Source organism: Hyperolius riggenbachi, chromosome 7 (genome assembly GCF_040937935.1).
Source record: "Hyperolius riggenbachi isolate aHypRig1 chromosome 7, aHypRig1.pri, whole genome shotgun sequence".
Taxonomy (NCBI): Eukaryota; Metazoa; Chordata; class Amphibia; order Anura; family Hyperoliidae; genus Hyperolius; species Hyperolius riggenbachi.
The window spans coordinates 154,707,453-154,728,601 of NC_090652.1; the positions used below are offsets into that span (position 1 = coordinate 154,707,453).

Here is a 21,149-nt window from a genome sequence, read left to right on the forward strand (position 1 = left end):
AATTGACCCAAAAAACGATCGGAAGGAATATCGGACATATCAGAAATTATCTATCGAACCATCTATCAAGCAGAAAAACGTATGGTGTATTCCCGGCATTAAACCAGCCAAGGGTAGCTGCAGGGTCAGAGAGTTGTAAGCAAAGGAGGTGAACAGTCTATTAACGCTTACTTCAAAGTACATATAGAGGGGATCATTACCAGCTTAGCACCAATAAGGAGCTAACAAAGCAGTTGAAGGACTGTCTCTATTGGGATAGACAGGTCCAAGGGCCCTGGTGCGGTCGCTACCTCTGCATTCCCTTTTGCTACGCCACTATATGTGAATAGCCTATATGCCTCAGCCTGTAAGCCACATCTACATGACGCCTAGCAGATAGATGGAAGGAGATGATGTAATATGAAAAGGCACTCATGAACACTTTAGAACCAGAATAATCTTTGGACGCTGTGACAGTAGCAATAAAAGTAGTTGTGGACAGACAGTTCAAGCACGGACAGACACTTTAAGGGCCTGTCTCCACTTGTCAGTTTTTCTGTGCATTTTTTACACAGGGAAACTGCAAACAATGTTAATCAATGGGCTGGTTCACACTTGAATGTGTTTTTCACATGCAGCAATGCAAAACTGTCAGACAACTGCAGAAAAACTGCCGCACAGAAAAACTGACGAGTGGACACAGGCCATTATTCATTAAATGAGCATGAATGATGTTGTTAGAAGAGGCGGAGGTAGCACTGGGCAGGAAGGATCACAGGTCGGACTATTATGCCAGAAAAAAAATGACATTCCCTTTGTCACGCATTACTGCCTCTTTACTGATGCCGTGACTTCCAGTGACTTATATACAGCAGGAAGGTGTGGCTTCACATGACAGGGCAATAACTATCCCACCACCTTTTGGGGGCCGCTAATGGTCCAAGAGTCAGCAGACACATGTCAGAAAGCCAGCACAGAAGCCATTTTGCAGTCTGTGTTTGGCTTCTGTGCTAGGTAGATGAGGGACAGTGTGTACTGACAGGTAGAGGCTTAGGTAGGCCTGTGTCCTCAGTGCAGATTCTTGCTGCTACCCTATTGTCCTGAACAGCTAAGCCCTTCTGATACCAGGGGCGTAGCAATAACCATAGCAACTGCTATGGGGTCCTGGAGCAAAGTGGGCCCAAGCAGTAATGTGTTCACTATTTATTTTCCTGTTTTTCTCCATGCTCTGACTTTATCTCAGTACCCATAGACTGTTTGCGGTGTAACTTTCATAGGACTGTACATTGGCCAGTCAGCTTCTACCTTATAGGATAGGGGCAGGTGGCATTGCTCTTGAGTGCTTAGGTCTGAGGGCCACATCAAAATTCTGCTATGGGGCGCCATAATATCTAGCTACGCCTCTGGCTAAAGCATGGTTTTTCTTGCTATTGTATTGCTATTCTGTGGCCAGTGCACAAGTTAGCTGTTGGAGACAGAATTTGCAGACATTATCAGCACACTACGTATGAAGTTATAGCACACACTTTATTGTGCCAGTATCCACTAAAAAGAGTCCCAACAATTGTTTTGGGGGTCGCTCAGGGTCCGCCTTTATCAAGGCATGTGGTAACCATGCCTTGATAAAGGGGGACCCTGTGCAGCCCCCCAAACAATTGTTGGACTCTTATTGTGGATACTGGCACAATAAAGTGTGTGCTTTAACTTCATACGTAGTGTGCTGATAATGTCTGCAAGCTCTGTTATCTGTGTGCACTGCCTATGCCACTTTATCAAGCATTCAGTAAAACTGACGGGGTGGCGACTCAATTGGTGAAATTACAGCTGTTGGAGACAGGTCTGCTGGTCTTAGTAGTGCACCGACCATAACCCAATAATCCTTCACACCACTACTGGCATCAGTATCCACTACTGCCCCCTGTATAAGGCCTCAGTGCAGAATCAGTGTTTTTTTGGGTCACTTAACTGTCACTGAAATATCTCAGCCTGACCATAGCAACTGGAAAACCGTGATCGCCTGAACTCCCACGATTGTGCGTACAAGCACAACGGCCACTACACACCACTACACAAAGATTGCTGCCAAGAGGGCTAACATTTATGTGCTGGAGCGGTCACCTAGTAAAAACAAAGATATGGTTATCTGACAAAATAGCTGAAGGTCTTTGTGGTTGTTTGCGGGCTGCGGTGCGTTAAACGCAGCATTTGGTCTATCAGTGGGAAGAGGGCATAACCCTTACAGTACCTGGTGGACATATACACACGCCGGACGTTTTAAAGCACTTTATTCCAACAATTTAGAAATGTAATGTGATTTCTGCACTTTAAGGGTGAAAACACGACTTTGCGTCAACTATGTAATTTTTGGTGGGACTTTTACCATGGATCCTCCTCCGGCATGCCACAATCCAGGTGTTGAGCCCCTTGAAACAACTTTTCAATCACTGTTGTGGCCAAAAACCGTCCCTGTAGGTGTTAAAATTTGCCTGCCCATTGAAGTCTATGGTGATTCGCCAGATTCACAAACTTTTACAGAAAATTCACGTTCGCCGTTTGCAAATCTTAACAAATCTTAAATCTGATGTTCAGCCCATCACTATTAGTGGCCACCTGCAACTCTCTGCTCTGTGGCCTACCTGCTAACTGGTGGACTCCGCTACAGTCCATCATGAACTGCACGACTCAATAACCTCTGTCAGTTTTTTCAGTGGCTGCCAGTTACACAAAGGATACAATTTAAAATCCGTACCCTCGCCTACAAAGTACTTTACAACCTAGCTTCTTCTTTCAGATACCATCCTACATGCAATCTCCCTTCTACGAACAGTATTCTCCCGTCTTCCTCATTGGTTATCTCTTCTCATTCCCACCTACAAGACTTCTCTCGAACCTCTCCCTTCCTCTGAAACACTCTACCTCAATACATCGCCCACTCGTACCCTTTTTAGGCGCACCCTGAAAACCCACCTATTCAGGCAAGCATACTCTCTCTCAGGACACCCTGGCAACTGACCACGATTTTATCATCCCATACACAGCTTCCCTTCACCTAATATCCTATCCCTTAACCCTCTACGCTGTAAGGCCAATTGTCCAGGGCTCTTTTTCATTTTTGTCAATGCTGCATAATGTGCGTGCCTATCTTTCACCATTATGGAGAAATCTGTAATGGATTAGTCTACTGCATAAGCTATAATCCACCTTTGTCTTGTACTGTTTTCTGTATTGTTATACCTTGTATTCTGTTGTACAGCACCACGGATGATGCTGGCTCTATATAAAACAATTATAATACTAGATGTAAACTATGATGTGGAGACATTTAACTGTGTATACATGCTAGGATTGCTGCCCAGAGTTACTCTCACCCACTGATACAGGGCAGGCACATTTTCCTTTTCTATTATTCTTGCCAATCCAGCACCATCCATTGCTTTGCAGTTGTGACATATCCTGTCTCTGTGCTTCCATTCAGTTGGGTGAGCAGCTGGCTGTGCTGATTCCATCCTGTGGAGTGGACATAGTGGAGCTGGAAGATGAAGGCACATGTGTACGCTTCAACCCACTGATGACATCTGCAGGTAGGCCAAATATTTTCTTTTATCAGTAGGCTCCAGTTTGTAGCCTTCCATTAATTTATAAGGAAGTATTTACTTATAAAAGTAGAGCATCTGTAATCACTAGAGATGGCCAATGACATGTTAATAGTTCTGGTTAGGATTGGCTCATTCAAATGAACCTTCTGATTTTGATTGGCTGAATTCCAAACAATATACAATTTGCATTAAGTTTACATACAAGCCAAAATTAATAGAACATCATTGATTATCTCTAGTTATCCGGTATAATGAGGAAGTAGCGTTCGTCACCTAGCCGCTAATATTGTCACAGGCTACAGTTATCTTCCAGTTTATTTGGGGATGCAATGATGGTATATTATGTCTGTAATGTGTCCTGTACCATTACAGCCCCAGATAGGAGATCCAATGCTGTGGCTTTCTGAATAGATTTCCTTCTTTCATTGCATGTGTTTGTATCTGCGTTTGTGCTTCAGCGTCACATGATGAAAGGCATTAGCAGCAAGGTGAGTGAATTCCAGAAGGTTGCAATATATGGTATTGCACAAAGGCTGCTCCTATCACCCGCCACACAGAGCCGCCCACTGTACATTTAGCAATGAGCTGAGAACAGACAAAAAAAAAAAAACACTAAAGGGGGAACAGAGCCTAATAGTGGTTGGGTTAGTTAGAGCAATCCAGCGTGCCAGTTGCTTAGGGGAGACCAGCTATATTAGTAACACTTGTGCACCTTATGGATTTTCAGCCATAATCTCAAGATACTCGGCAGTGAAAAATGTAAATGGCATATTTGGATACTAGATAAGCAGTGAAAAATGTAGGCTACTATAAGGTTACATTGTTCATGTGTTCTAAAAGGGTGGTCCACAGTCCTGTGATCCAAGTTTTACACAACAGCCAAAGTATATAGTGTTGTAACGTGCATTTTGTTCATTGCTTCACCAGTGATAGCAATATCCACAATGATTGTTCAGTAATCCAAATTGCAGTCAAGATATTGTGACTATGTAATAGAAGCAAGCTTGAGGGTTTAAACCGCAACAGTAGCAGTTAAAGGGGAACTCCAGTGAAAATAATGTAATAAAAAGTGCTTCATTTTTACAAAAATTATGTATAAATGATTATGTTGCAGGCCATCAGATTTTTCCCCGGCCACAAATTTGGATGCTCTACAATTCACTTCTATAGGCTGCCAAATTTTATCTGAATTCATGGATGGGGAATTGGCCCGTTTTTCGCACAAGTGGAAACCTAGCCTGAGGGACCTTCTGCTACCCAGACTGGAAAGCTGAGGAGGCTGCCTCTACTGGGAGCACTCTTGCGCTTCTTGTTGCTTATACTGGGGGGGGGGGGGGGGGGCTACTTCAAGCTACCTGAACTTGAGGGGAACATCTGGCTACCTATAATACGGGCCCCTTTGGCTACCCATACTGAGGTACGCCAGCTAATACTGAGCAGTACCTCTAGCTTCCTATCCTGAGAGGCTACCTTTAAGCTAATACTGGAAAAGGACAGGGGAGGGCCATAGAGGAGGTCACAAGGATGCCTTTAAAGGGCACCTAAAGCAAGGCTTCCATATTTATTTCCTTTTAAGCAATATCAGTTGCCTGGGTAACTTGTTGATCTCTTTGGCTGCAGTAGTGTCTGAATCGCACACCTGAAACAAGCAAGCTGCTAATCCAGTCTGACTTCAGTCAGAGCACCTTATCTGCATGCTTGTTCAGGGTCTATGGCTAAAAGTATTAAGGCAGATGATCAGCAGGAAAGCCAGGCAATGTGCATTGTTTAAAAGGAAAAATATGGCAGCCTCCCCTAGACATGGTTTATTTTATGTGAAACGTGCTTTATTTGATTAAATATGATAGGCTGTAGTGTACCTAGGGGCAGTCATCGAAAGTTATTCTATATTTCCTTTTTCAGCCCCCAAAGCAGTCTCAGGAACTAGGACTCCCTGTCCTAAGGTGTCTAAAACAATGCTGTTCACTAAATTCAACCAATGCTCACTTTAAAGTATTGTTGTTTTTATTATTGCTGTTTGCCATGGAACATCTAACTACACCTTTCAGCACAATTGTGATTTCTTGAAAAACTGAAGCTTTTCTTGCAGCTATTTTATGTCACACTGAGTCTGTACAGATAAGTCATTGCAATGTTACATACCTCCCCTCCTCAGATTCCTCCTCCAGGGTGTGAACAAGCCTGTCTCTTCTATAATTACTGTGGCATAAGCTATGTGGAAACATTGTGACACACCAGAAGTTCTGCATACTGTACAGACCACACAGAATATATCTGACCTTTATTTGTTTCTACATAAACCTGCTGCCAGCAGCGAGAGGTCACTGTGACTGGCTGAAAGTACACAACACGGACTGTAAAGATTAGCAAACACCATTGAAGCAATAGGAGTGCAGTGTCTGCTGAACAAAGAAAAATATATTTTTATAGTATTATTGCAAATAATTAAAAAATACAAAACAAAAGTACATGTGCACACATATGAAATACACTTGTCCCAGATTAAAAGGTGCTATACTATTGCTTTCTTCCTATGTTCCTGTCGCTTACAGCAGGCACAAGTAGAAATGTAAGCATTTTTGGCAATTGTGGTTCTTTCACGGTTTGTCAATTAACTTAACCACTTAAGTACCAGCGGTCTCTGCCCCCTCAAGGACCAGAGAATGCTGGTACCAGAAACAGTGGAACACTGACGAATCACCGCACATACCCGCCATCCACGCTGCATGCCAGGAACCTCAGGCAACCCACTCTGCCGTCTTTATGACAGCAAAGTTCTATGAGCCGTTTTCATTGGCTCCTGACCCTATCAATGTAAGCCAATGGGAGTTGCTTACATTGATGGACAGGGTCAGGAGCTAATGAAATCTGCTTCTGACCCGCTCACAGGGCTCTGCCGTCACAGAGACAGTAGGGCGAGAGAGCTGCGGCAGGGAGATAGTGACGCAATCGCTGGGAACGTGCAACGGCGAGTTGAAATCTACGCCCTGGCAGCCACATCAGCATCAAAACAGGGCGTAGATAACTAGTGACGTTCTTAAAGGACATCCGAGGTGACAAGTGACATGAGATAGACATGTGTATGTACAGTGTCAAGCACACAAATGACTATGCTGTGTTCTTTTTTTTTTTTTTTCCTCTGCCTGAAAGAGTTACAAATCAGGTATGCAAGTGACAGTTTCTGTCTGGGTTGGGACTGGGTTTGACTAAAGCACAACCCTCACGAATAAGGAATTGCATCCATAAAACACTTTCCTGATTTGATTTAAAGATCACAATAGTGAACATTATTAGACCTTTAGCTACTCTTACAGTTATTTGTGTAACTGCAGCTTAATACAAAGCCTTGGCATAATTTGTGTAAACAAGATGTGGCATTTTTTTTTTGGTGGCTGACAGATTCTTTAACAATCAGCATGACTGCGTACGGGGCCAGAGATCGCCCTCTTCACTTGGTCTCTCCTATGTGACAAGACCTATGTGTATCATTACATCTTTGCACAGAGCTGCTGAACTGTCAGTTGCTGCAGTAAAGCAGTGGATTGCCAAGTGGAAGAGACTATAGAGGCACCCCTAACAAACCTGTCAGACATTGATAAGTGCCATTTCAGAGCATACGTAAAAGAAATGTATGATGTACGTAGGGGAAGCCTCAGGCTTTGGATTGTTTTAACCACTAATCTCTGTAGTTTTAGGCACGACTGCTGAAGATGTTGATCAGTTGGAGGACTGTATTAAGGCAAAGATTCCTATTATTCAGAATACACTACAACTTAAAGAGGAGTTCAGGCTGGAGGTAGAAAGGATAGCTGGACTATCCTATGTTGTCGACTACAGCTGGGCTGGACTTGGTGTTCTAAGGTAAGACCGTCACAATGCAGACTGACAATGCTGTTTTTTATCTTATTTTTCATGAAACTGGTTTATGGGAAAGAATATCTAGTCACATTCCAGTAGTGGACAGGGAATTGACTCTCATTCTCATACTCTGTTCATGTATCATGCTGGGGTGTGTGTAGAAGGTGCTCACATCTCTATAGAAGGGGAAAAGTTGGGTTTTTTTTTTTGTTTTTGTTTTTAGATTTGTCTGTCATGGGTTTCCTTGTACATGTGGGCAGTCAGTGCTTTTATCATTCTTTTGTAGATGCATCATTCCATCCGATTTTTCTATCAAATGCTTAGTTTATTCTTCCCCTTTAAAACTCTCTGGCTTTGCCTGAAGGTCAAGATGTACCTTGGAGCACACAGTACCTGGCATTTCTTTATATGCTCTAGTTGAGTTCTTTTGAAATGGGCTGTGTTAACTTAATAGCTAAGTCAGGATTCAATGGATGTAAACATAAAATGTAATGTATAATACTGTTTTAAGGCTCCTCTTTAAAGGACACCTGACCTGAAATCAATAAACATGTACATAACAGGGCCGTGGAGTCTGACTCATGGAGTCGGAGCAGTTTTGGGTACCTGGAGTCGGAGTCGGGGAAAAAATGCACAGATTCCTAATGAATTTAAACTGTAATTAAAATAGACAATATGATAAAATGTTCTATTTCTCAGATAATAGTCATTATAAATGATTTATATATACAGTAATAGCTCTGCTTAATCCACAAGAATGAAATAAACCAATCAAAAAATAGTTACTTGTGCTGCAGTCACCGTATTTTTAAAGTCAGATACACATATCTGATTGTGACTGTATATATGATGTGTACACAGGAATCTTTTGTATATACTTAATAACATCTATGCTGTAAGAATAAAGCCTGATGTGTAGCTGTGTCTAAGGGTACGTACAGACATACGATAACGATCGTTCGTTCTGAACGACGAACGATGTTAAAGGAGGTATCGGCCGATGATCGTTTGAAGAAAGGTTCGTGTACGAACGATCTTGGAACGAGCGTTGCGTGCGCAACATGATTTATAAACTGATTTTTCCATTAACCCTCCAGGACAGGTATACATCGAGATTTGGCCCCTCCCAGGAAACAGGAAACATCCACAAGCCTCTCTATAAATAAAAAACTTTGTCAGGTATCCGGCAGTATGGATGTTTCCTGTTCCAGGGACAGGTCTCTCTATACCTGCGCTGCATGTCCTGGAGAGCCTGGGGGGCTAGGGACTGTTGGTGCTGCGGGGACAGGTGAGGATCATGAGGCAATGTTATCTGCTGTCAGCCGCTTACCTCTCTCTATAGCCGCTGTGGAGGGTCTGGGGAGAGAGATGGCTGTGGTAGCTTCTTGCTTGGCAGGCGCCGCCGGCTGGAAGGACGAGGGCACGCTGCGGGGAAGGCGGAGGCCGAGCGGGCGCAGCGTGCCAGTATCCATGATGGCGGACGGGGCACTTCCGTTTCCGCTTATGTCGTCACTTCCGCCCGCCGGATTGAAGAATGCGCAGCATTCCCCGCGTCTGGGCACTCGTGCAGGACGCAAGATGGAGCACAACCAGCGCCTGGGACGAGCGGAAGCCTGTAGGCTGCTCAGGAGGTCCCAGGGCACATGAGCCTAAGCCGGATACTAAGGTATCGCGTTTTTCACATGTAAAACAGTTGTTTGTGTGAAGGCTGTTCTAAGGTGGCTCACTGGACTGGCTGTGTTATGGGGAATTTTTTGGTTGGTGAATAGCTTCTTGTGGGAAGTTGCCTCACACTGTGGCGGATGGTGGTTACTCTGGCTGCATGGCAGTTAAACAATATCTGTATTATGTTTATTTTATTACAGAGTACAGCAGCTTCATCCTCTGCTCCATCTGCTACTGCTATTGAAGCATCAAATACTGCTAGGCCTAAAGAACGCTGTCCCTCTTGTAATGGGAAGCTACCGGTGCCTTGGAATAAGTTATTATGTCAGCAGTGTGCAACTTGTGTTTTGAATGAAGAGTCTGTTATGGCTTATAAAGATTTCCTTAAAATGGTTCGCAAGGAAATGACAGAAGTCCATGTCGGCTCAATCTGGTGTTAATCCTCCACCTATTATTATTGCACAAGTGCCGTCTGGATCTGTTTCTTTAGCTGCTACGGTGCCACAGCCAATTGTACAACAACCAGTAGTCATTGCTCAATCACCTACTGTTATGCCTAACTATCCTATAGATCAAACAGCAGTACCTGCTGACAGGAGCTGCTGGTGGACCTATGGAAGAATCCTCACCATCGGCAACAGGGCATAAGAAAGCATCTGCTAGAACAAATCATCCTGTCTTGTCAGATTCTGAACCAGAGGAATACTCTGATGATATCTCTGAGTGTGACTCTGATGAGGACTTGTCTGAAAAAGATCAGAATAAATTGTCTAAATTTAGATTTTCTGCTAACGAGACAGAGGAATTGTTAAAGGCAATTTATGATTCTTTAGGTTTGAAGGATGACGCTCTTTCTTCAGTGTCTACGCATGATGCATTATATGCGGGCATGGAAGGAGAGAAACCAATGGTTTTTCCAGTACATTCATCTACTAAACAATTGATTAATAGTCAGTGGAAGAACCCTGATAGGAAGGTCTTTTTATCTAGAGGCTTTTAAAGAAGATTTCCTTTTGCAGAAGAGGACTGTAAACAGTGGGATAAATGCCCTAAGTTGGATGCAGTCTTTTCGCAGGTCCACTAGGAAAATGAATTATCCTTTGAAGATCTAGGTTTTCTAAAGGAACAATCAGGAAAAAAAAAAAAAAAAAAAAAGCTGAATTTGCCTTAAAGAAAACTTGGTCAGCTACCTGCGCAAACTTCCGTCCTGCTGCTGCTACTACATGTGTAGGCCGTACCCTAGATTTATGGATGCATCAAGTAATGCGTCGCATTAAGATGGGGTCAAGTTAAGAAATTATTTTAAATTCATTTACCGTAATGTTTAAGGCTATAAACTTCATTATAGATGTGGCAACGGAATCTATCCGTTTGATTGCAAGAGCGGCGGCGTTGTCTAACGTGGCCAGAAGTAAGGTAGTAAGGTTTCTAAAAACCTGTTAGGTAGCATTCCTTTCTCAGGTGACCTATTGTTGGGTCCCCAGTTGGATGAAATCCTTGAAAGGACATCAGATAAGAAGAAGGGTTTCCCTAAAGAAAAGGCAATTTAGACAGGGGAAAAAGTTTTTTCGTAAGGACAAGAGAATAAAACCAAACCCCAAGACGGACGTAAACACTGGTCCTTCTCTCGCGAGCAGAACAAGCCAAATGCATTGTTTGGCGGTTCAGACTCCACTACAAGAAGCAGCAGTGACAGCGAAGAAGCTGTGGGAGAAAGGTTGGGCCCCTTCCTCCCGCAGTGGCAGAAGTTTGCGACCAGCCCATTCATTCTCAATCTGATCGAGTTGGGATACCATATTGTATTCCAACAAAGACCTTCAACAAAGTTCATAGTGACAAAAGAGTTGAGGTCAAACCAAGAACAGAGGGCCATATCTTGCATGCTACAAGATATGTTAACAAGAGAGGTGGTCACTCTGGTGCCAGTTCTGGAGCAGGTAAAGGGTTTTTTATTCAAAAATCTTCCTAGTGAAAAAACCGTAGGGCAAGTATCGTCTAATTCTGAATCTCAAACCACTCAAGCTTTTCATAAAGCATCAGGTTGCCTCCCCTTGGGCATACTGTCCGCTCCGAGAATTTTCACCCGAGCTGATCTCACATCTGCACAAAAGAGGTATTATGATTGTTCCCTATTTGGACGATCTTCTAATTATGGCAGAATCAAGGCAAACATTTTTGCTCTACAGAGATAGTTGTAAAGGAACTCCAGCAAGCAGGATGGAGTGTAAGCCTGGAAAAATCATAGTTAGAGCCCACTCAGAATATTATTTTTCTGGGATTCATAATGAACTCAATAGAACAGAAGATGTTCTTACCGGAGCAAAAGCCTGCGAAGGTAATACAGCAGGTGGGAAATCTCAAAAGATTGGAGGTCATCTCGATACGGGATGCAATGAGACTCCTGGGACTGTTAAACTCAGTGGCACCAGCAGTACAGTAGGCAATGAAGCATTCACGAATCCTACAGAGTTGGGTCTTGAAAAATTGGGCAAGACAATCGAAACTTTGGATCAGTTAGTACAGATTCTAGTGCAGGTAAAGGAAAGTCTAGATTGGTGGACTATTTCCCACTCGTTATCTCAGGGCAGACCTTGGCAATTTCCAACTCAGGTAGTCTTGACCACAGACGCAAGCTTGTTAGGTTGGGGGGCCATTGTTCAAGATTTCAAAACACAGGGTCTTTGGCAGCATCATATGAAAAATCAGTCTGCAAATCACAGAGAATTGATGGTGGTGAAGTTGGCTCTGATAGCATTTCAACATTTGATAGCAGTCAAGCAGGTGCAAATAAGGACGGACAATTCCACAGTAGTGGCGTATATAAATCGCCAGGGGGGAACAAGGTCACACAAGCTATTGACCCTGGCGTTGAAAATACTGGACATAGCAGAACAGATTCTGTTGTTAATTACAGTAATTCACTTGAAAGGGTCTATGAATGTACTAACAGATATACTAAGTCGAAAACAGCTGTCGAATACAGAATGACAATTGAACCCCGACGTATATCAATGGATAACGTCTGTGTGGGGGACGCCTGTCATAGATCTGTTTGCCAACAGGGAAAATACAAAGTGTCGTCAATTTTTTTCCCTTAACGCCAAAGACAATCCAACAGCAGTGGATGCTTTGTCACAGACATGAGATTTCAATCTAGCATTTGCATTCCCTCCGCTGAATGTGTTACCATGGGTATTGAGAAAGATTGCAGCATCCAGGACAAAGGTGATTCTTATTGCTCCAAATTGACCACGAAGGTCGTGGTATCCTCTGCTTCTGAAATTAAAAGTGGCGGAGCCGATGCTACTTCCTTTTCTGGACAATTTAATTTTAATTCAGAGGCAGGTTGTTCCAGACATCAACAAATGGAAGTTAACAGCCTGGTTACTGAAGAGCACATTTTAAAGACGTATGGACTATCAGATAAGGTAGTAGATACTCTGATTAAGAGTCGGAAAAAGAACACTAGAACAATATACCTGAAATATTGGAAAACTTATAAATTATGGAAGGAACAGTCAGGATTTAGATCTAATGAAGTTGCTACTGTTTTAGAATTTCTCCAGAGTGGAGTTGATAAGAAATTGGCCTCAAGTACGATTAAGGTGCAAATTTCAACGCTTTCTGTTTTTTTAGACAGACAATTGGCTGGTCATCCCTTGATTGCTCGGTTTGTTAAATCAATAGAGAGAAATAGGCCAATTGCTGTTAAACCATTCCCGAACTGGGATTTATCTTTGGTTTTGAAGGCTTTGACGAAGCCTCCTTTTTGACTGTGCCAGTAACATGAATTTACGTTTGTTAACGTTCAAAACAATATTTTTAGTAGCAATCACCTCAGCAAGGAGAGTGAGTGAACTTGAGGCCTTATCCTGCAGGGAGCCTTATTGTATTTTTTATAACGATAGGGTAGTCCTTAGAACCAGTTCAGAATTTATTCCGAAAGTTGGGGATATTTTCTATCGATCGCAGGAAATTATACTACCAACCTTTTATCCTAATCCAACAAATGATAATGAGAAACGACATTTGTTGGACATAAGACAAATTCTTAAAGATTATCTGGAGAGAGTAGAGTTTAAGGAAAACTGAAGCCCTTTTTTTTTTTTTTTGTAAATTTCACCGGAAAACTAGTGGGACAGAGGGCTTCGAAGAGAACGATAGCTAACCGGATCAAATTATTTATTATGGAGGCCTATAAAGTGATGGAAACGACTCCGCTGAAAGATCTAAGAGCTCATTCTACTAGAGGGACAGCAACTTGAGCCTTCAGAGCTGTTGCTTCTCCTATGGAGATCTGTAAGGCAGCAACGTGGAAGAACTTGGGAACGTTCATGCGGCATTACAGATTGGATATCTTCATCAGACCAAGACTTTGGAAAAAAAGTCTTGGAGGCGGTCAGCCCACCCTAAAGTTAGTGTTTACTTGAGAATCATCTCGATGTATACCTGTCCTGGAGGGTTAATGGAAAAAACTAAACATTAGCTTACCTGGTAATTTAATTTTAAGTAACCCTCCAGGACAGGTGGGGTAACCCACCCCATTTCCTTTTATGATACATAGTGTTTTAAAAATGCAAAGGTATAAATTATATATAAATGTATATAAGACACTATTATGAATGGTTAGGTGTCAGGTAGTTGAGACCTGTTGGAATGTTTCTTTATTTAATACTGCCGGATACCTGACAAAGTTTTTTATTTATAGAGAGGCTTGTGGATGTTTCCTGTTTCCTGGGAGGGGCCAAATCTCGATGTATACCTGTCCTGGAGGGTTACTTAAAATTAAATTACCAGGTAAGCTAATGTTTAGTTTTCAAACACAAGTGTCAAAAAGAACTGTTTGAGCATGTGCAAAGCTTTGAGAACGAACGATCAACGACCGATCGTTGTACAGACATTACTTTTTGAACGATGGTCGTTGGAAAAGATCTGGCAGAATGGATCGTTCTTTACCAACGACATATCTCGTTGGTCGGTCGTTTTAACGATCGTTCGTGCACTTTTTACGAACGATCGTCGGGCAATGCCGTCGGTAACGATCGTTTTAAACGACTATAGTCGCATGTCTGTACGCACCCTAATAATTCTGCATTGATGCTCTGGTTTATGCAAATTTATGCACTCCCTTTGCTCATGAAATCAAATAATTTGATATGTTTTTAAAATTTGGTTTAGTGGCTACGAATTAAAGGGTACCTGAGACAGATGAAAAGAAAAGTTTTATACATGCCTGGGGCTTCCTCCAGCCCCCTTCAGGCTAATCCGTTCCTCGCTGTCCTCCTCCTCCACCTGGATCTTCTGCTATGAGTTCTGGTAATTCAGCCAATCAGCGCAGTCCAGCCATATGCTGCTTCCACAGCCAGGAGCATTCAGCACCTGCGCAATAGTGCTGCGCAGGTGTAGTACGCTCCCAGTGGTGGTGTGTGCATGCGCTCTACGCCTGACGGGCTCAAGTACCTGGACCCATAGCAGAAGATCCAGGTGGCGGAGGAGGACAGCGAGGGACTTATTAGCCTGAAGGGGGCTAGAGGAAGCCCCAGGTATGTATAAAACTTTAATTTCATCTGTCTCAGGTTTACTTTGTTACACAGTAGTACTATACTCTACATATGCACTCCCCACAGAGCTGCAGGGAATCCACCGAGAATGTTGTGCACATTGAACACAGAGGTGTTGTCTATCACCCATAAACCTGGTTCAGATTGTTCATGAAGAATGTGTAATAGAGGAAGAATCCCCTCATTCTCCTGCAGAGTAACTGTACATCACTCTTGTACCCACAGTCACATTGCCTAGGGCCTGATAGATGTTCATTGTTCCTGTCTGTACCTTCTACAAGTACTCTTACCAAGGAATAGTTTTAATCTGACTAAAAGTATTACAGGCAGAAGATCAGCCAAATAGCCAGGTAACTGGTATTGTTTAACCACTTAACGACCGCCTAACGCCGATAGGCGTCGGTGGGTCGTTAGTGGTATAGCATGGAAACCTTTCTATGCCAGTTCACGGAGGCTGTCTTCGTGAACAGCCGGAGAGCCGCCAATCGCGCTCGCCGGCGAAATGTAAACAGCGCCGTGACGTAGATCGGCGATCCCCGGCCTCTGATTGGCCGGGGATCGCCGGCATATGATAGGCTAAAGCCTATCCTAGGATGCGCAGGATGGACTTCCGTCCTGCGCATTACGATGAAGAGGGAGAGGGAGGTGAGCGGAGGGAGGGCGGAAATGGCTGCGGAGGGTGGCTTTGAGGAGCCCCCCCCCCCGCCGAACGAACAGAGCCGGCGGCGATCAGAGCCCCCCAGCAGGACATCCCCCTAGTGGGGAAAAAAGGGGGGGAAGTCTGATCGCCCGGCCACATTCCTGATCGGTGCTGCGGGCTGTAGAGCCCACGCAGCACCGATCATTAGAAACCCCCTTGGTCCTTAAGTGGTTAAACGGGAATAAATATGGCAGCCTCCATATCCCTCTCACTTCAGTTGTCTTTTAAAATTCCTAAGCGTTGGCAGTTAAGAGATGCATTTTATGTTGCATACTTTTAATCAACAAGATTGTAATATGCAAATTAGAGGAGTTGGAATCCTAAACTGAGGAGTCGGTGGATTTTTGTACCGACTCCACAGCCCTGGTACATAATACCCCCTGCAGACTCTATCCGGCATCTTCTGACCTCCCTCAGGTGTACCAATGGGTTACGGCTCCTTTCCAAAATTCAGCACCTCTATATTGAAAATGGCGGGGACCTTCAGAAAAACTTCCAGGGTCAGCACTTCTTCAGTGTCAAAATGCTCATTCAGGACTCTTAGGAGCGAGCTTAACTACCTAATGACCACGTCACTCCAATTGGCGTCAAGTCCTGGAGGCATGTTTTGCAGGAGATTGCGCGCACCTATACGCACGCATCTCCGCTTGAATGGCTGAGATCAATCGACAATCACAGATTGGAGACTGTTAGACGGCAAAAGCGCCGTCTATTTACAATGTACAGAGCTGCGATCTAAGGCAGCGCTGTACTGGGGGCAGCCGTGACACACGGCTGACCCTTGTGAAGCTCAGAGAGGGATTGGCTCTCATAGGCTGATGTCTGTGAGAGCCGATTTATTGGGATTGGTTGCCGGGGGGAGGGAAGAAAGGTGGGAAATTAAATAAAAATTAAAAAAATGCAAACATTTATAAAAAAAATAAATAAATAAAATAAACAAGAGCAGCGATCAGAGCCCACCAACAGAAAGCTCTGTTGGTAGGCAGAAAAGGGGAGGGGCTCACTTGTGTGCTCAGTTGTATGTTCCTGCAGCAAGCCCTTAAAGCTGCAGTTAGACAAGAAGGGAGCGGCCCAATTGTGCATTAACTTTAATAAATATAAACACAAAATAAAAACTGCACTTACAATTGTGTAGTATTAACAGTGCATGTTAGCAGTTTCAGCGCGTAGCCATGCCCTCTTCTGGTCCAGAAGAAGGCATGGTTATGCGCTGAGACGCGTAGTGACATCAGACGACATTTTGCGCACCGCTCCGCGCCGGTTAGACGTCTTTCCAGTCTTTCCACCTACACTGCCAGCCGTGGCCAGGCTGCAGCATCGAGAGGCGACTCGCTGGCAGCTGCTAAGATGTGCTTTTAATACTGCACAATTGTAAGTGCAATTTTTATTGCGTGTTTATTTTTATTAAAGTTAATGCACAATCGGAGTGCTCCCTCCCTTCCTTCTTGTCTTTTTGTATAGTCTCTGGCACCACCCAGCATTGGGAGCGGCTCCAACATTAAAGGGCCATTACTGTTTAGCTGAGTGCAAGTGTGTTTCTATTTTTTTAAAGCTGCAGTGGCCTGAATTGTAAGAAAATGGCCTGGTCACTAGAGGAGTGTAAGCCTATGGTCCTTAAGTGGTTGATGGGGCGGAGAGGGGCGTAAAAGGGACAGGCTGTATGCTGGAAGCCTGCCTCTTCCTGTTTTGTTTCTGACTTTCAAAGAAAGTCAAACTTTTTAGAAGTAACGAGCATAAATATTTAAGGATATATAGTCGAAAAACTTTATTGAAAAGTTTTGTCCATAGACAGAAATTTAAAAGCAATTAAAAACCCTGCGGTCTGTGTGTGGTCTGGCCTGAATACATCTTGACCAGAATGCATGGACATGATGAATATGAGTTTTCAATAAATTACTTTGAATATATATCCTTGAATATTCATCCTTGCTACTTTTTATTTCCCTAGAAGGATAGAACTTTTTTCTATTGCAATGGTCTGTAGTTTTGCCCTATCCTGGAAAAAGAGTATACAATTGGGAGACTTATTGGAGATCTCTACGTGTTTGTGTTTAGTTTTTCTTTGTAAGTCAAACGTTTCGGCCGGGAATTACGGAAACGAGGAGTGCACAGGGCAATGGACAGTGCACAGTGGTATGTGCCAGTGAACAGAACATAACTGTGCTTAGTTTTAAATAATTCAAATTCTGGTCAGGTATCCTTCAATGCTAGGCATACACGGCTCGATGCCCCCTTATCAATCGAGCCGCTGATGGCTCAATTGATAATATCCGACGTGTACGATCACTGCAGGGATCAATTCCGCGCTCGATACCCACGGCCGGACAATAGCGGCGAATCGAGCGGGAGATAAGAAGCGCCGGCAGGGACGAGCGGGAATCGATTTGGGTGCATGCGGGGACGCGGCGGGAGTCGATCCGGCGGCTAATTGCCGTCGGATCGACCCATGTATGCCCAGCATAAGCCACTATATTCAATCTGAAATTAATGTTTGCTTTGAATAAAATGTAAAGTGACTGACAGGGAGGCTGCCATCTTTTATAGATGTAATACTGATGTTCCACTTTAATATCTTGAGTCCCGCCTCCAATTGCAAGTAGCCATTAAAGTGAAACTACACCGATCACCTGATTTGCATAGGTGTCCTGGGTCAGGGCTGGGACCCACTAGCAATCGCTAAACGTTTGCAATTGCGATTCATTAAACGTTTCTAGGTAATTTTTGTCACTATTTGAAGGAATGTGATTTTTGTTTTTCCTGCATATCTTCAATCACTATTTCTACAAAAATGCTATATGCAGAGCATTTAGCAAGCGCTGTAGTAGAATCGCCCTCATAGAGTTCCACTACCTTAGCACTTTGCCAATCCCCAGTGATCAGAATGTGCAAGGGAAGCTCTGCTAGTGGTCCCGGCTCTTATTGATTCAGAAACTACTGGAAATAGAATACCAACCAAGGTAAAAGCACCTTTTACAAAAGAAATAAAAATGGCAGTCTCTCTCGCTGCAGGCTTGCTTTCATACTTATTTTTTTTTTTTAATCTTTGCTGTCGACTGTATTTTTATCACTCTGTGCTTTCATCCCCTCAGATATGAACATGTAAGTGAGGAAGTGGATGTTCACAAGCGAGAAGCGGAACTGGAAAAGATTAATGGCTTGCTGTTGAAGAAGCTAAATGAATTGGAGTCTGATCTTTTCTTCTCTTCTGGTATTGATTGTGTCTTTCTACATAAACAACCCCTTTTAACTTTTCTTGAAATGGCAAGCAGGATTGCCTTCAATTCTCCAGTTTATCACCACCCACTTGTCCAAAGCTAGGGCTACCCCAGCCCTAGCTTTGGACAAGTGGGTGGTTGGTGGCTGAGACCACTCAGCTGGGTCAGCAAAAATCACACAGAAGCATTTAATCTGACCGTTTTTTTCAACCAGTTTAACTATCCTATGGTGAAACCACTGGGGAATAGCCCCCCGCCACTAGGCGCTTGAGTCTAGGTGCTGACCTTTTTCTTTCTTCCACGAAGCCGCCATCTTCTCTATACAGGATCTTCTCCAAAAATTTGCATATTGTGATAAAGTTCATTAATTTCTGTAATGTACTAATAAACATTAGCCTTTTATTGTTTAACCACTTCCGGATTCTCGGTGCGTATATGTACGCCCCTGAATCCTGAAGTGTATTCCATGGAGGCCGTTCCATGTCAGTTCATGGAGGGTGTCTCCGTGAACACCCTGCGAGCCGATTGGCGGCTCGCAGGGTAAATGTAAACACGGGGAAGATCTTCCCCGGTGTTTACATGTATACGGCGCTGCTGCGCAGCAGCGCCGTAGAGGAGATCGGTGATCCCCGGCCTCTGATTGGCCGGGGATCGCCGGCATCTGATAGGCTAAAGCCTATCCCATCAGGCGCAGGACGGAAATCCGTCCTGCGCCGCTCACAGGGAGAGGGAGGGAAGGAGGCCAGGAAGCGCTGCGGAGGGGGGCTTTGAAGAGCCCCCCCCCCCGCAAGCGCAAGCAGCCGGCGGCGATCAGACCCCCCCAGCAGCACATCCCCCTAGTGGGGAAAAAAGGGGGGAAGTCTGATCGGCCTGGCTGCAACCTGATCTGTGCTGTGGGCTGGAGAGCCCACGCAGCACAGATCAGCACAAAATTTCATGGTATAGAAGTGGTTAATATTGATGATTTTGGCATACAGCTCATGAAAACCCAAAATTCCTATTTCAAAAAATTTGCATATTTCATCCAACCAATAAAAGAAAGAGGTTTTTAAAACAAAAAAAGTCAACCTTCAAATAATTGTTCAGTTATGCACTCAATACTTGGTCGGGAATTCTTTTGCAGAAATGACTGCTTCAGTGCGGCGTGGCATGGAGGCAATCAGCCTGTGGCACTGCTCAGGTGTTATGGAGGCCCAGGATGCTTTGATAGCGGCCTTAAGCTCATCCAGAGTGTTGGGTCTTGCGTCTCTCAACTCTCTCTTCACAATATCCCACAGATTCTCTATGGGGTTCAGGTTAGGAGAGTTGGCAGGCAAATTGAGCACAGTAATACCATGGTCAGTAAACCATTTACCAGTGGTTTTGGCACTGTGAGCAGGTGCCGGGTCATGCTGAAAAATGAAATCTTCATCTCCATAAAGTTTTTCAGCAGATTGAAGCATGAACCCACTTTTGAACCAGAAACAGCGGCAGAAGCGCCTGACCTGGGCTACAGAAAAGCAGCACTGGACTGTTGCTCAGTGGTCCAAAGTACTTTTTTCAGATGAAAGCAACTTTTACATGTCATTCGAAAATCAAGGTGCCGGAGTCTGGAGGAAGACTGGGGAGAGGGAAATGCCAAAATGCCTGAAGTCCAGTGTCAAGTACTCACAGTCAGTGATGGTCTGGGGTGCCATGTCAGCTGCTGGTGTTGGTCCACTGTGTTTTCTCAAGGGCAGGGTCAATGCAGCTAGCTATCAGGAGATTTTGGAGCACTTCATGCTTCCATCTGCTAAAAAGCTTTATGGAGATGAAGATTTCATTTTTCAGCACGACCTGGCACCTGCTCACAGTGCCAAAACCACTGGTAAATGGTTTACTGACCATGGTATTACTGTGTTCAATTGGCCTGCCAACTCTCCTGACCTGAACCCCATAGAGAATCTGTGGGATATTGTGAAGAGAAAGTTGAGAGACGCAAGACCCAACACTCTGGATGAGCTTAAAGGGAACCTTAACTGAGCAGGATATGGATTTTTCCTTTTAAAATAATACCAGTTGCCCGGCTCTCCTTCTGATCCTGTGTCTCCAATACTTTTAGCCACAGTCCCTGAACAAGCATGCAGATCAGATGCTCTGACTGAAGTCAGACTGAATTAGCTGCATGCTTGTTTCAGGTGTGTTATTCAGCCAATACTGCAGCTAATGAGATCAGCAGGACTGCCAGGCAACTGGTATTGCTTAAAAGGAAAAATCCACATCCCTCTCAGTTTAGGTTCCCTTTAAGGACACTATCTAAGCATCCAGGGCCTCCATAACACCTGAGCAGTGCCACAGGCTGAATGCCTCCATGCCACGCCGCATTGAAGCAGTCATTTCTGCAAAAGGATTCCCGACCAAGTATTGAGTGCATAACTGAACATAATTATTTGAAGGTTGACTTTTTTGTTTTAAAAACACTTTTCTTTTGTTGGTCGGATGAAATATGCTAATTTTTTGAGATAAGAATTTAGGGTTTTCATGAGCTGTATGCCAAAATCATCAACATTAAAACAATAAAAGGCTTGAACTACTTCAGTTGTGTGTATTTGAATCT

At 43.9% G+C, this 21,149-nt stretch overlaps 1 protein-coding gene across 2 annotated transcripts in view; it reads left to right on the forward strand.

Moving 5' to 3' along the window:
• The window catches only part of PDXDC1 (pyridoxal dependent decarboxylase domain containing 1), a 169,315-nt gene that overhangs the window by 133,659 nt on the left and 14,507 nt on the right, over window positions 1-21,149 (forward strand). For both annotated transcript variants that reach the window (XM_068244776.1, XM_068244777.1), the window contains exons 16-18: window positions 3,455-3,560; window positions 7,265-7,436; window positions 18,449-18,567. In XM_068244776.1, the coding sequence (XP_068100877.1) occupies window positions 3,455-3,560; window positions 7,265-7,436; window positions 18,449-18,567 (397 nt within the window). The remainder of the gene's footprint in view (window positions 1-3,454; window positions 3,561-7,264; window positions 7,437-18,448; window positions 18,568-21,149) is intronic.